General features: G+C 35.1%; 1 protein-coding gene across 1 annotated transcript in view; it reads left to right on the top strand.

The window, feature by feature from the left end:
• Positions 1–12,029, top strand: part of LOC109838514 (kinesin-like protein KIN-UA) — a 33,509-nt gene extending 21,480 nt beyond the window's left edge. The window contains exons 16-20 of the mRNA XM_020406949.1: positions 4–66; positions 3,088–3,213; positions 4,379–4,522; positions 7,865–7,993; positions 11,697–12,029. Coding sequence (XP_020262538.1) covers positions 4–66; positions 3,088–3,213; positions 4,379–4,522; positions 7,865–7,993; positions 11,697–11,845 — 611 coding nt within the window. The 3' untranslated portion in view covers positions 11,846–12,029. The remainder of the gene's footprint in view (positions 1–3; positions 67–3,087; positions 3,214–4,378; positions 4,523–7,864; positions 7,994–11,696) is intronic.

The following is a 13,023-nucleotide window of genomic DNA, read 5'->3' on the forward strand; positions in this document are numbered from 1 at the left end:
AAACATCAAAGGATACCATGATTCATCGGGTCACAGCTGGTGCTATTGCTAACTTGGCGATGAATGGTATATTTCAAAAGAATGAATATGCCCCAGCTTCTCGTTTAATGTATCAATTGTTTATTTCAGAATACACGTGGTGACATCATAATTTGAAATTTCTCAAATCTTAGAAGTCCCTGGTGTACTGTTTATGGGCATCGCAGGCGGGGATGTATAAGCTTTTCAATGCTGTACAGTCGATGTGTTTGTTCAAATAATAAAAGTACCAACAAAAATAAATAAAAAAAGATACAAAACTTAAAAAAGACAGTCGACTAGCTTTTTTCTCTGTCGGACAGTATATGTTAAATAATATATGCAAATTAACTTACATAATCCAATTTCGGAATGTTATAAATTCCCAAAAGTTATGTTTAACTTAAAGAGATACCAAATAGGAGTTCGTTCGGTCTTAGCTACAACGTGCATCTCAGTGGGCGTGCTCGAAATTTATTATTCCATAACAATTAATAAAAATGAAAGAAAAAGACATCCCAGATCTTAATAAAAACTCTGTAATTGACCACTTGTTTGCCTGTGTATTGGTTCTTGTAGTACTAATGTGATCATTGATCTTTTTATTCCCATAATTCCCAAAGCTTTTGATTGCATCACATTCATATTTTTTTGGTTTTCAGTCAATTAAACTCCACATAGTCCCCCCTACTCTTCTGTAAAGCAGACATTGCACTTTATCTTACAACCAGTCCAATCAGTGTAATTTTGTTCAACATCTGACTTCTAATGCATACTGTGTTTACTGGCTGACCTTACAAACCTGAATTTGCCAATTGATGGCTGAGATAAGGATAAAGTTTGTTCTTTTTCTTGTTTGCTGCATTCTTCTAGATGATCACTAATATCTTTTGTGTTCCGCATTTTTGTGATAGCGCTGTAGTTATTGGGAATATTGCTGATTCTTATTTCAAAACTGTCCTTTTTTATTTATTCACCTTTGTTAAATTATAAACACACCAGTTTCGCTGCAGATGAATAATTATTCAAGTAATCACAGTTAGGACATGCTCTCTGCACTTTCATTTTCATAAAATTCTCTATTTTCTTTGAGGTGAAGTAAACGAAAGGTTCACTTAATAGTCATTAGAATCCTATCTGAAGTCTTTCAGTTGCAATCCATTTGGTCTGTTCATTTGTGTAAATGCTTGTTCCTTGTGCTTGTTAAAAGCAGCCCTCTAGGTTGAATACTATGGCACCATCAATCTGTCACATTTAACTATGCAACATCAACTAGAACTGTAATACTTTATTTTAATGTGTCACATACGAGGATTTTTTAAGTATGGAGTACAAATAATAAACAATGTGGTACTTTGTGATGGACAGCGTCATAGTTTTTTGCCTGAACATAAATTCCAAGGTAAAAATGCAAAAAAGAAAACCATTTCAAAGTGTTTTGTCAATGAAAAAACATCATACTATACCAAAATGGATTTCATCAAAATAAAGTGAATTATGAGTATCTTTGTGCCAAAACTAACAAAGCTTTGAAAATATTTATTACTTTTGGCTATAGGCCCATAGGAAGATACTAGTCTCATTTGTCAAAGTTGAGATGATTTTATTGTGTTATGGAGATGGTGGGCTGCCATAGTGTCAGCACCTGGTGAAAAGTAGTAAAATGACTTGAGTTGAAGAAGATAGTTTCAGGATAATTAATGTACCATTTCTGACAACATGATGCAAAAACTGTTGCTCCACCATGTTGGCTAGTGCCTCTAATGCAACCAGATGTAGAAGGGCAAGCGGTTATCTATCAAGCTGGCAACAATGAGATCTTCTGCATCCTATGTTGTATGGAAAGCGGTACGGATATGGGTATGGGTAAATTTGTAAAAGGTAGGGTGGGGGAGGTATGCCTATATAAATATTTATACACATATACATTGAAATTAATAATTTACATGAGATCAATATTGCTTTTTGTTCACGTGTTATGAGAATTAAAATTCCTATAATATTTTATGTTTCTTTATTATGTTGATTATTAATTGGAAAATTGCTTGTTTTTGAACTAGGCACCCAAATGACCATTTAAAATCATGGTTCAGAACCTGACCTATGTCCAATGAGTTTCAAGAAGTGGATGTGAGGTGTAGGATATTAGTCCAAGATGTTCATGACAAGTGTTTTAAATTAAAACATGTATTGTATAATTGAGTACATGATCAAAATAAATGTATGCTTATATGCAAGGAGTGCCCAAGGAGTTTGGGTACGGGTGCGGGTACGTGTTGGCTATGGGTATGGCTTTAGATGGAAGTACCCTGGTAACATAGTCTGTGTCATTTTAGTAGGAAAACATGTGACTCTATTAAGGGATATTGTGTTTAATATATGCTATATTATTTCAGCCAGTATATGTGCTTCATTCATCAGTTCAGAGTCTATACAACAATCATATTCAAGCCCATAGTTGCATGGAACCCGGTTCATTTCGGTTCACGGGATTGGTATGGGAGCGTGGTACGCCACTCATTAGTAATTGGGTACGAGGGGGTAGGCTTATATGTTATGCTAGGGAACGGTGTACGTTTTAGGTTCGATTCTTAAATGCTAGTTGATACCAGTTATGGTAAAAGAACCTAAGAATCTTGTTGCAATTAAGATATGCGTACTTTATTTGCTTAATTTCTCACGTTGTTTTGTTGTTTATTCTTTTAAAAAGAGTTATTTTTTTCAAAATTTCAACTGGTTTGAACTCTATAACGGATCACTGGAGTTGGTGAATCGGGTCGTATTCCACGTGAATCTGGGATGATTGAACCCGGGTCTCGGTTCGCTATAGTGAACCACGTTCCTGACTTCTATGTTCAGGCCCACTATCTTGGTTGTGTTCAATAGACAAATTTAAATTATTTTTTCGTATGCCGTTCAAGTTTGCATTGGTGTTACTACATATGAATCACCTACCTTTTGTCCCCAGTTGGAATTTGACCTGCTTATCCCTCCACAGCAGTCATTTTAACATTTAACATTTTATTGAATTAATACAGTTTATCTTATGGAATGTTTATGTTATTATAGGGCTGAATCAGGGCTTGATAATGAGCAAAGGAGGTGCTCGTTTATTAGCAAATATAGCATCACAAACAGATGATCCTCAAACTCTTAGGATGGTAGCTGGAGCAATCGCAAATTTGTGTGGAAATGGTATGATAGCATGTGACTTTGTTCTCTATCTTTCTATTTGTATTTTTTTCCTTGGTAAACTGGTTTCTAGATATCAAATCCTATCCATTATATAGTACTAAATCTGATTGTGGTGAGAAATTGTCGAGGTTGTGTATGTGGGCATCTGTGTATGTACTATATACAACTGCTATTATTTGATTTTAGAGATTGCTGGGTTTGTCAAATGCTAATGCGATGTCCTCTTTCTAGTGGTCGAAATGGTATTGGAATCTTTTGCAAAAGAGTAGGCAATTCAACTAAAACAGGAAACAAGAAATTTAGTGAATAGAGGGAGATGTGTTCTCATGTCTCTATCTGTGGGTGATCATTGCCATTGATTCACGAGAGCGGGAGGCAGAGCATTGATGGTAACAGTCACCCTATATACCCACATCCTCGTCAAACCCACCAATAGGCATGCATGCATGTGCAAATGTCCTGTGTGCCTAGACTATTAAAGATTATGTCAAAATTTATTTAAACATTAAAATCTTTTTTGAATAGAGTTTGATGTATATTTTTTTCATGGCAGTAAGAACCATAGTGAGTGAGCAAATAGTTTATTTATGATCTTCTTGAGCGATATTATAGTATTTTCTCCTTTCCAGACCAGGTTAAGAAAAGGCAAGGATCTGAATGCTTTAGGAACCAGCAAGTTTTTAACCACCAGAAACACTTGAAGCTGTGGATGTTTTCTTTCGTTAATCAATATGACTATAACTGGCATAGACTTGGTCACATTTCAGTTTGGGAAGATAATAAAAATGCAAATTGTGAATAATTGGGATACCTGGGACATGTCATCAGTTTGCAAGCTTTTGAAGTTATTCTGCTTCCTCTTTAAAATTCCTGTAGTAAGTTTGTTTTCCTTTTATGATATTTGACTTGTTGGTTTGTGTCCTTTAAACCCGTATTTGATTAGGTCATATATTACTTCTGTTTTAAATTTTCCTTCTCAGAAAGCTGTTTAATATTCATGGTGGATAATAGTTACAATATTTGTGCATTATGGAGTTTACAAACTCATCTTGGCATGTGGTGCATGTACTTAGAGCACTGAGAAACTCATCTACCAAGAGTTACTTGTCAGTTTGCTATGCATTCTGTTTACTGTTTCTGTTAAAAATGCATTTTTATTTTACAGAAAGCTTACATGTGATGCTGAAAGAGGATGGTGGAATCAAAGCACTTTTGACAATGGTCAAATCTGGCCACAGTGAAGTCATTGCACAGATTGCGAGAGGAATAGCAAACTTTGCAAAATGTGAATCTCGTGCAATCCGTGAAGGTTATTTTATTATGCTTCCATCTTGATTATCCGGAGGATATCTTTCTTTCCAGAGCAAACTCATGCTTTCATTTTGTGGTTAAAATCTAGTTGATGGCTTATTTTATTAAAAGGGTACCATTGTGGAAATAACATCTTGAAATCATGAAAGAGGTTAGGGTTTGAATGTTCGCCATGCTTGAAGAAAATTTTGCCAACAATTATTTTATTAATTGAACTATTTATATGTTGTAGGTAGACTAATGATGAAGAAATCGTACAAGCACCTGCTCTAAGAACATGAGTTGAGAGTGACTTTTAATTGAAAAAGAGAAGTTAGAAGACTTGTGGCCTTTACTAGTTCATTTGCACAATATCTAAGTTGAGAAACCTGTAAAATGCTTTACATTGAGTTCCATTAGAAAGAATTACAGCATGTTCTAAAACGAAGCTTTTGTTGTTCAATAGTTTATGACACTGACACGTGCTAGAGTATCTCATATCCATGTATGACATGTGCAAGGTACTTAGTGGATACTTGTCCCATGCATCCGACTGTTTTGTTGGACCTTGAACCAAATGAAGATGGTAGAGTTTGAATATGATTTTTAATTTTCATAGTTTTATATGATTGGAGATTTAGGGTTTATATCCAATTAAAATTTTTATCATTCGTTGTTATGAAATTTGAGATTATATTATACCTTATTTGAATCTTTTATGTAGGATTACACACTCACTCACTCACTCACTCACTCACTCACACATACATATACATATATATGCGTGCGTGCATGCGCGTTACTTTATTGTTACCAATTGTGTATTCATAGTTATATATATTTTTGATTTTTTAAAAAGACAGTTTACACTCTGCTATTTGTGCTTGCGCAACATCGATTCAATGCAAACACAAAAAATGAGAAGGTATACTGCTCCTTCAACGAGCACAAGAAACTATTTTTAAAGCATTATGCATTTAAGGTCGCATTCTTATATCCGAAGCAGATGGATTCTGATATTTAAATAGTCTTTTTCCTGACTAGGAAAAATGGAGCCTCCATGGCTGCTAGTATCATGACAAAGTAGAATATCTAAAATGGGAAAATTTTACCTGTGCTATATCTTATCATGGCTTTGTTAGATTGGTGACTAATTATGAATTTTGGCTTATTCCTTTGAAGAATTTTTTGGGTTCAAAATAACCCATAACACCGAGCCATAGTATTAGCATTCATTGAGATTTATGTAGATATAGTCCTTTTGGTAGCATTATTCAATCGACACTGGTAAGAATTTCCCTTGAAGTGTTTGATATATTAGAATTGTGGCATCAGAGGTATCATATTCTTTTTTAAGAGTTCTATGGAGATTGTATGTGTCTTAGTGTATGAGTAATGCTACATAGACATGGGTACATTTAGATTATCATATGAGGATAGGCAAGATTCTAAAATATACTTGATGATAAACTGTGTGTATGAATAAACTATCAAAAAATGGATATGAGGTTACAGCTCATTTTATTAAATAAGATATCAAGGAACTAGACTCATGTTAATGTCCATCTTGCTAGTCACATTTGAGAAAGTGGATCTCGCTACTCCTATCGCTTGATAGCTTATTTTGCTAAATGAGTTGCAACTACAATGTTCTCATATATATAAATTTGGATAGTGCATATACAATCTCAAGTTTCAAGTAAGAAATCATGTGAGTGCAATTTTCTGCAGACTAAATGTCCAATTTTATATAGCATGAAAACTAATCATCATTCTACTCGAATCCAACTATCACCATTAGTTCAAGTCTTGACACGTATCTACCAATTATCTTGTATGTACCAATGCAGAAATGTACTGTACACAAATACAAAAGCCTATAAATGTGCATGCGAAATAAGTCATGAGAAAAGGACAATGGAGCAGGATATGACATATGAGGTGAACAAAAAGCATACAACCCTTAAAAAATTAGAAAGCATTGCCTTATGTTGTGGGGCTACTTTATGCACCGTATATCAGGAAGATATTCACTTGGCTTTTCCTAGTATTGATTTGCTTCCAAATCCTTCATAAAATATCAAATTCCATCTCTGTGTATGTGCACAAATACACAAAGGTTAATAGCCATTAGACTTTGTAAGAGAAATATTTCCTCTTCCAATGACAACTGTCAACCTAGCTTCCATTAGATATGTGATGTTGATCCTCATAGTTTTTGATGCGCCTAGAAAGAAAATTCTGATTGCAACATTCTTTCATCTGGACATGAAGTTTGTTTTCCTTTGTCACTGTAATTTCTTTTGAACACATTGTAGAGTTATTACAACCGGGTAATAACATTAAGAGCTCCATGAATCGGGTCTTCAAAAGGATTGAAGAAGACAAAGGTGGAGTCAACAGTTTGACGACGGGAATTCTAGAATTTTTTTGGGGCTTCTTTCTGACTATTTTGAAGAGAACGCCATATGGGCAGACTCTGTTGCTCGAATCATGAAATTGAGAATGTCTCAAGATTGAATTTATTACACAACCTGAATTGTCTGAAAACTGTCATCAATGAAGTAGAAATTGAGTTTGACTTGTGATTTCTCGCATATTGTATTCTGATAGCTATAAAATCGCACATCTTCTTGTAGTTACAGATCCATCAGATTCTTCCCTCTTGTCATCCATGATTAAGTTGAGGAGTATGTCTTCTTTCAAGATTTGAAGAACTGATGCAGATCCAGTTGTGATTGAAGATCTATTGAAGTGGGAAAAACCTACAAGGAGTTATTTAAGAAGACTATTTTTGGTTAGATATATCAATATTTAGAGTTTGATAAGGATTAGGATTTATGTCATTGTTATTAGTTTTGTCTTTGCTCAGAATAGTCTTGCATTAGAGTTTTTCTTTGACTGCGTTCTCTCATGTTCTCTTGCTAGAATTTATTTTAGGAGGATTTAATTGATTAGAACTCTGTTATCTGGGTTATGACTATTTTCTAAGAAGATTTGGCTATTAAAATTGATTTTTGAGTTGATTCATAAGATGTGTTTGTTGATTTCCTGAGGGTATTCTTTGGTTGTTCTAGATTTCCATTTATTTTTTTCCTTCCTCTTCATATTTTCCCCCCTTCTCTAAGCATCCTGCATTTGGTAGGAAACACAAATTTTCTTTCTTTCTTTTTTTGGGGTCTATAGAGACTGTAGATGATGTAGATAAATTTTAGTGGGGTTGATTTCTTTTAATCTGTCATTGAGTTTGAGCTGGAAGAATTTGCTTTCAAATTCATCATTCAATGTGCATATGCAACTCTAGTAGCATACCGTTTTATTGGAGAACTTGTTGATGGTTATCTGGTATTCTGATGAACAGGACATAGAAATGGAAAGTCTCTTCTTATAGAGGATGGTGCACTCAACTGGATAATTGCCAACTCTACAGCATTTTCCACTTCCACTAGACGGCACATTGAGCTTGCTCTTTGTCATTTGGCTCAAAATGGTACATCTGTTATATTGTTTTTCTTTTGTAACTAGTTTTCCATTTACTCTGTTGAAACTTGAAATGTTAAAAATCCTTCTAAATCTTTCTTTATCCAAAATTTCAAATGAAGATATCAGGTTAGAAAGGTCTATGGAACAGAGATGAACTAGACCATCTACTTGAACCTAAATACCTAATTGACTCAAAACGACTAACCCTGTTTCAGTCATGAGTTTAAGCTTATTTTATATCTATCTAATTGTTTCTTTAATGTGATACTAAATCTATTTTCATGCTTTTTGATATACTAAACCCACACCTAAACTTAATGGATGCAAGCTATGTTACCTAGGTACTTCTAATCTGAAGCCGTACCCGTATCCGACATGTACCCGTACCTATATATGTACCCAAACTCCTTGGACACTCCTTGCATATATGCATACATTTACTCGGGCATGTACTCAATCATACAATAAATGTTTTAATTTATAACACTTATCATACAATTTTTTGGACATATCTTACACTTCACATCCACTGCTCGAAACTCGTTGGACATAAGTTAGGTTCTATGATTTTGAAGGTTTGTTGGTTGTCTAGTTCAAAAACTAGTGTTTTTTCAATTTATAATTCACATAGTAAAAGAAACATAAAATGTTATAGGAATTTTAATTCTTATCCTTGCTCTCATATAAATTATTAATTCCACTATATAATATATGTCCATATAAATATTTATATAGCCGTGTCCCCGTACCCTACCTTTTACAAAATTACCGTGTTTTGTACTCGTACCCGTACCTGTACCCATGTAACATAGGATGCAAGACACTGACTAGTCTCCACCTTGGTTCGAATCCAATTGAATCCAACTTGAGCCCAAAAACATGTGGCTATTAAAGATAGCGTCTCAAGCACTTTTCAGACGAACAGAGTCACAACAGAGGCAATGTGATAGTACGTGCACTCAAGAAAATCCTAGCCTGTATTGAACCAAGTTATACCACGGCCTTATGTCATGTCATGTGCACTCCACCTTGACCTCTAGCCCATGGGCTCTGCTACCGGTTTGGTGGTTTGGAAAGGCTAACTAGAGAGGGACTAGGCTGGTCTACTTAGACCCATTTAACTCAATGATTAACCCCATTGAAGTCATGAGTCCAAGCATAATTTATCCATATATCCATCTAATTGTTTTTCAGATAAGAGACTACATCTTACCTCAAGCGTTTTCCTAGACCAAACTTGCACTTGCACTGAATGAATGTGAGATAGACATGGTCTATAGTAGATCCACCTACGAACTCGAACTGGAGATGGGTCTCGTCTGATCTTGTCCGTGTTAAGCAGTTGGACCTTGACCCGGGATTCAAAATCCTTGCTCCTCCCAGGAAAGGAACACTCCAGAATAAGTTTCCCTTTATATTAAAAAAAAAATCTCATCCCCTATACTGAATAGAATAAATCTTGCCTTGTCCTTATTATTTTCATTAAGTTGTATTTCTTGCATGCTTGTGCTTGTAGAAGATTTAATGCTGTAGAAGCAAATATTATGTTTTGGTTTTTTTTCTGTATTAACAACTTTCAAAATAGGGTCATTCTATAGAAAGCATATTTTTAATTTATACTTAAAGCATCTTTAACAGGTTTTTTAGCAATCATGTAACGCCCCGCCCCGGAATCCCGGAATCCCGGAGTCAGTACGCTATTAGATCTGATGGACTGGCCTCACAAACCACCACATGTCTTTTCAGCACGTTTTGTCCTCACTCACGCGCTCCCTGGAAAACTTCTCGGGGGGTCACCCATCCTAGAATTTCTTTAGACCAAGCACGTTTAACTTTGGAGTTTCTAAGGTTGGGGTATTACAAACTCCCCCACTTAAACTCGCAACATCCTCGTTGCGCCAAATCATATCATCCAAGACTGTACCATCCGTGTGAGATTCTAGAGGTGGCTCCTACGACCTCAAGAAATGGCTCCCGCCCTCTCGACGTAGCACTTTGCGCCGCATAGCACTTAGCTTTCACAATTCCGGTTGGCTTTGCTCTGATACCATTTGTAACGTCCCGCCCCGGAATCCCGGAGTCGGTACGCTATTAGATCTGATGGACTAGCCTCACAAACCACCACATGTCTTTTCAGCACGTTTTGTCCTCACTCACGCGCTCCCTGGAAAACTTCCCAGGGGGTCACCCATCCTAGAATTTCTCCAGGCCAAGCATGCTTAACTTTTGAGTTTCTAAGAGTTGGGTTCCTGAAAAGAAGATGCATCTTGGTGGTATGAGTATTCCAATCAAATCTATCAATACTAATCACATCACCCTCTCAAGGGTTGGGGGATTACAAATCAACTATATGGGCCCATTTTTCAGTTGATTTTTTGTGGTAATTGATCCCACATAACCTCCATTAAGGACTCTCTCTAATATACTTAGTATTTGACAACTAATTATTATAGCAAAATAAAAAAAAATTGATTTAAAAGTAAGTCTTGGTTCATGATGACAAAAAAAAAACCCTTTAAAGGTGCTTTATGTATAAATTGAAATTTAAAAATCAAAGGTGGTTTCTATTGAATGTCCCTATTTTAAAGGTGGTGTCTAGGGAAAAAAGAACCCTATGTTTTTCACATCATTGGGTAACAGTGAATCATGAAGAGGATCCAGGTTAGCTGGTTGGTTTGTTATTAATGATTGGGGATAATGAATGACATGAACTTGGTTGCAAGCAATTATGAAGGAATGAAGGATATGGCAGTGGTGAATTTACATAAGTGATAGCCCTTTATGGAACTGAATGGAGGAATAGGATTCCTGAACTCGACGTAAAAGATTTTGGATAAAGACTTCGTTGTTGTTGTTATTGTTGTTGGTGGTGGATGATTAGTGGCTTGATTGTATTCAGTTTGCACTTCAAAATGGTCATTTTGGGCTTAGGGTTTTAAACCAACTAGCGCAGCATAACTTGTTCCATTTAAAATCTTATAAAACCAGCATTATTAAGGATAGAACAGTTGGTAAGTCTCTTGTCAATTCTGCAGGAGATTGATTTAAACGCCAGTAATCTTTTATCCTTTATGCATAAATAGTATATGACATGCATTATAATGCTGTTTTCCTGAGTACAGTCCATTCGAATCAGATTATTAAATGGCTTACATATATTTATTGTGAAATGAAATCCCATTTTCCCCCTCACTTTCGAACTATATCACTTGTTGGTGGTATGCTCATGTTACAGGTGATAATTTTCATATATTCTTTTGTTTTTTGATATATCTGTAACTTGTTAGTGCATAAAAAGTTGAACACTTGTCTATAGAAACGTTCATTAGCATAAGTTTATTTTGAAAAAGTAAATCATATGGAATGCTTTAATTTCTAATGTTTGACTATTTTTTTAATAGTTAAAATTCTTTACTCGAACTGTGTTCGTTATTTTTTTTCCTCCTGGCTCCTGCTTTGCAGTTTGCTAACTATCACGCACGGTAGTATCACAATCTACAAATTGAAATAATACGGCGTAATTGTTTTCTCATTACTAGAAAATAATACCTTCTATTTGAAACTTTTTAAATACTTAAAATTATATACTCTAGCTGCATTATCTTTTTTTCCGTTCTTATGATTTTTAGTTTGCTATCGCACGTAGATGCAGCCATCCCCACTTTACAAAATGCAATAATACTGTTTAATTCTTTTTCTCGTTACTGCAGATGGTAATACATTTGATATTGTTTCTGCAAAAGGAATCAAGCAATTAGTACGTATATCTCAGGAATCCTCGAAAGAAGATATCCGCAACCTTGCAAAGAAAGCCATAGATTCAAACCCAATATTTTTGGCAGAGATTCGAAGATTATGACATAAGTGCTGTATATAGTCATTGGTTTTCTCAGTTATGGAAAATTATAAAGGCCTTAGGTACCTGTTTAACAACAATGCCCCTTTTGTAATACATAGTGGGGCTACAATAGATGAGCCATTCTGTGTGAAGAAAAGAAACAGAATAAAGAAATGAAATTATAATATTTCTAATTTCAGCCTAAGCTAAAGCTAAAGCCGAAAGTCTTAGTGTACATTGTTCTTAATAAGTTCTCTGTTATATTTCTAATACTTCTTATTAATAATTATAATCTCAAGTTTTCTTTTCATGTTTCAATTATTGTGCCTGATTTACATTTCCTCGATGAAATAACGCGATGAAATAGACCAACCTCTAACTGAGAAACCAAATCCTATTTCATCTAGGCAGAAAAAATTGGCAGAAACATGACATCGTTCAGTTGAGTTTTTGTGTCCCCGCTCATCTCCTTACCACTTGATAAGGCGAACTTCCTAGTTGACGTTTACCATCACAATAGTGTATTTTCATCTCATGTCCATTATTTTTGTGCCCGATGCATTTGGGATGAAAAACTACTGATAATGGAGTAAAAGTGGGGTAAAAGTAGCATTTTATGGATTGAAACTTAGCAGGTTTGATGCACGCTGGAGCTCCTAAAGAATGCTACAGTGCTTCACAAGCCCCACAAATGGGAACAAGTATGTATCCTAGGGTGAATCCAGTACACTTCGTCTTTGCCTTAAATATTCAGCTGCTCATTCATGGTCATATATATTGTAGACTTGTAGTTTTTGTTTTATACTGATGACCACCATCTCCCAGGATTTTTGTGTTCCCTGTGTCTGGATGTTGATAATTGAAATGTTCTAGTAATCTTTAGTACTTTCTTCATTCAGCTTGCAATTGATATCCGGCTGACTAATTGCATCTATTAAACTTATCTTGGTTTCATACATTTAAATTAAATGTACATCTCAAGTATTGGTTCCACACATCAAGTCTTGTTTTGCGCAGTTGAGAGCTTCCCAGTTTAATTTTTTCCCCCAACATGTCACAAAACAGATTTGATTAAGGCTTCTTGTTAATTAGAAATATGAGCATATATTTCCTAAATATTGGAACTAACTTCAAAATCCATGGAATTAAGCAGAAGTCTCCTGAACAAATATAATTTTCAGTTAGCTTGGTTCTAAACC

The sequence above is a fragment of the Asparagus officinalis genome, chromosome 4 (genome assembly GCF_001876935.1).
Source record: "Asparagus officinalis chromosome 4, Aspof.V1, whole genome shotgun sequence".
Taxonomy (NCBI): domain Eukaryota; kingdom Viridiplantae; phylum Streptophyta; class Magnoliopsida; order Asparagales; family Asparagaceae; genus Asparagus; species Asparagus officinalis.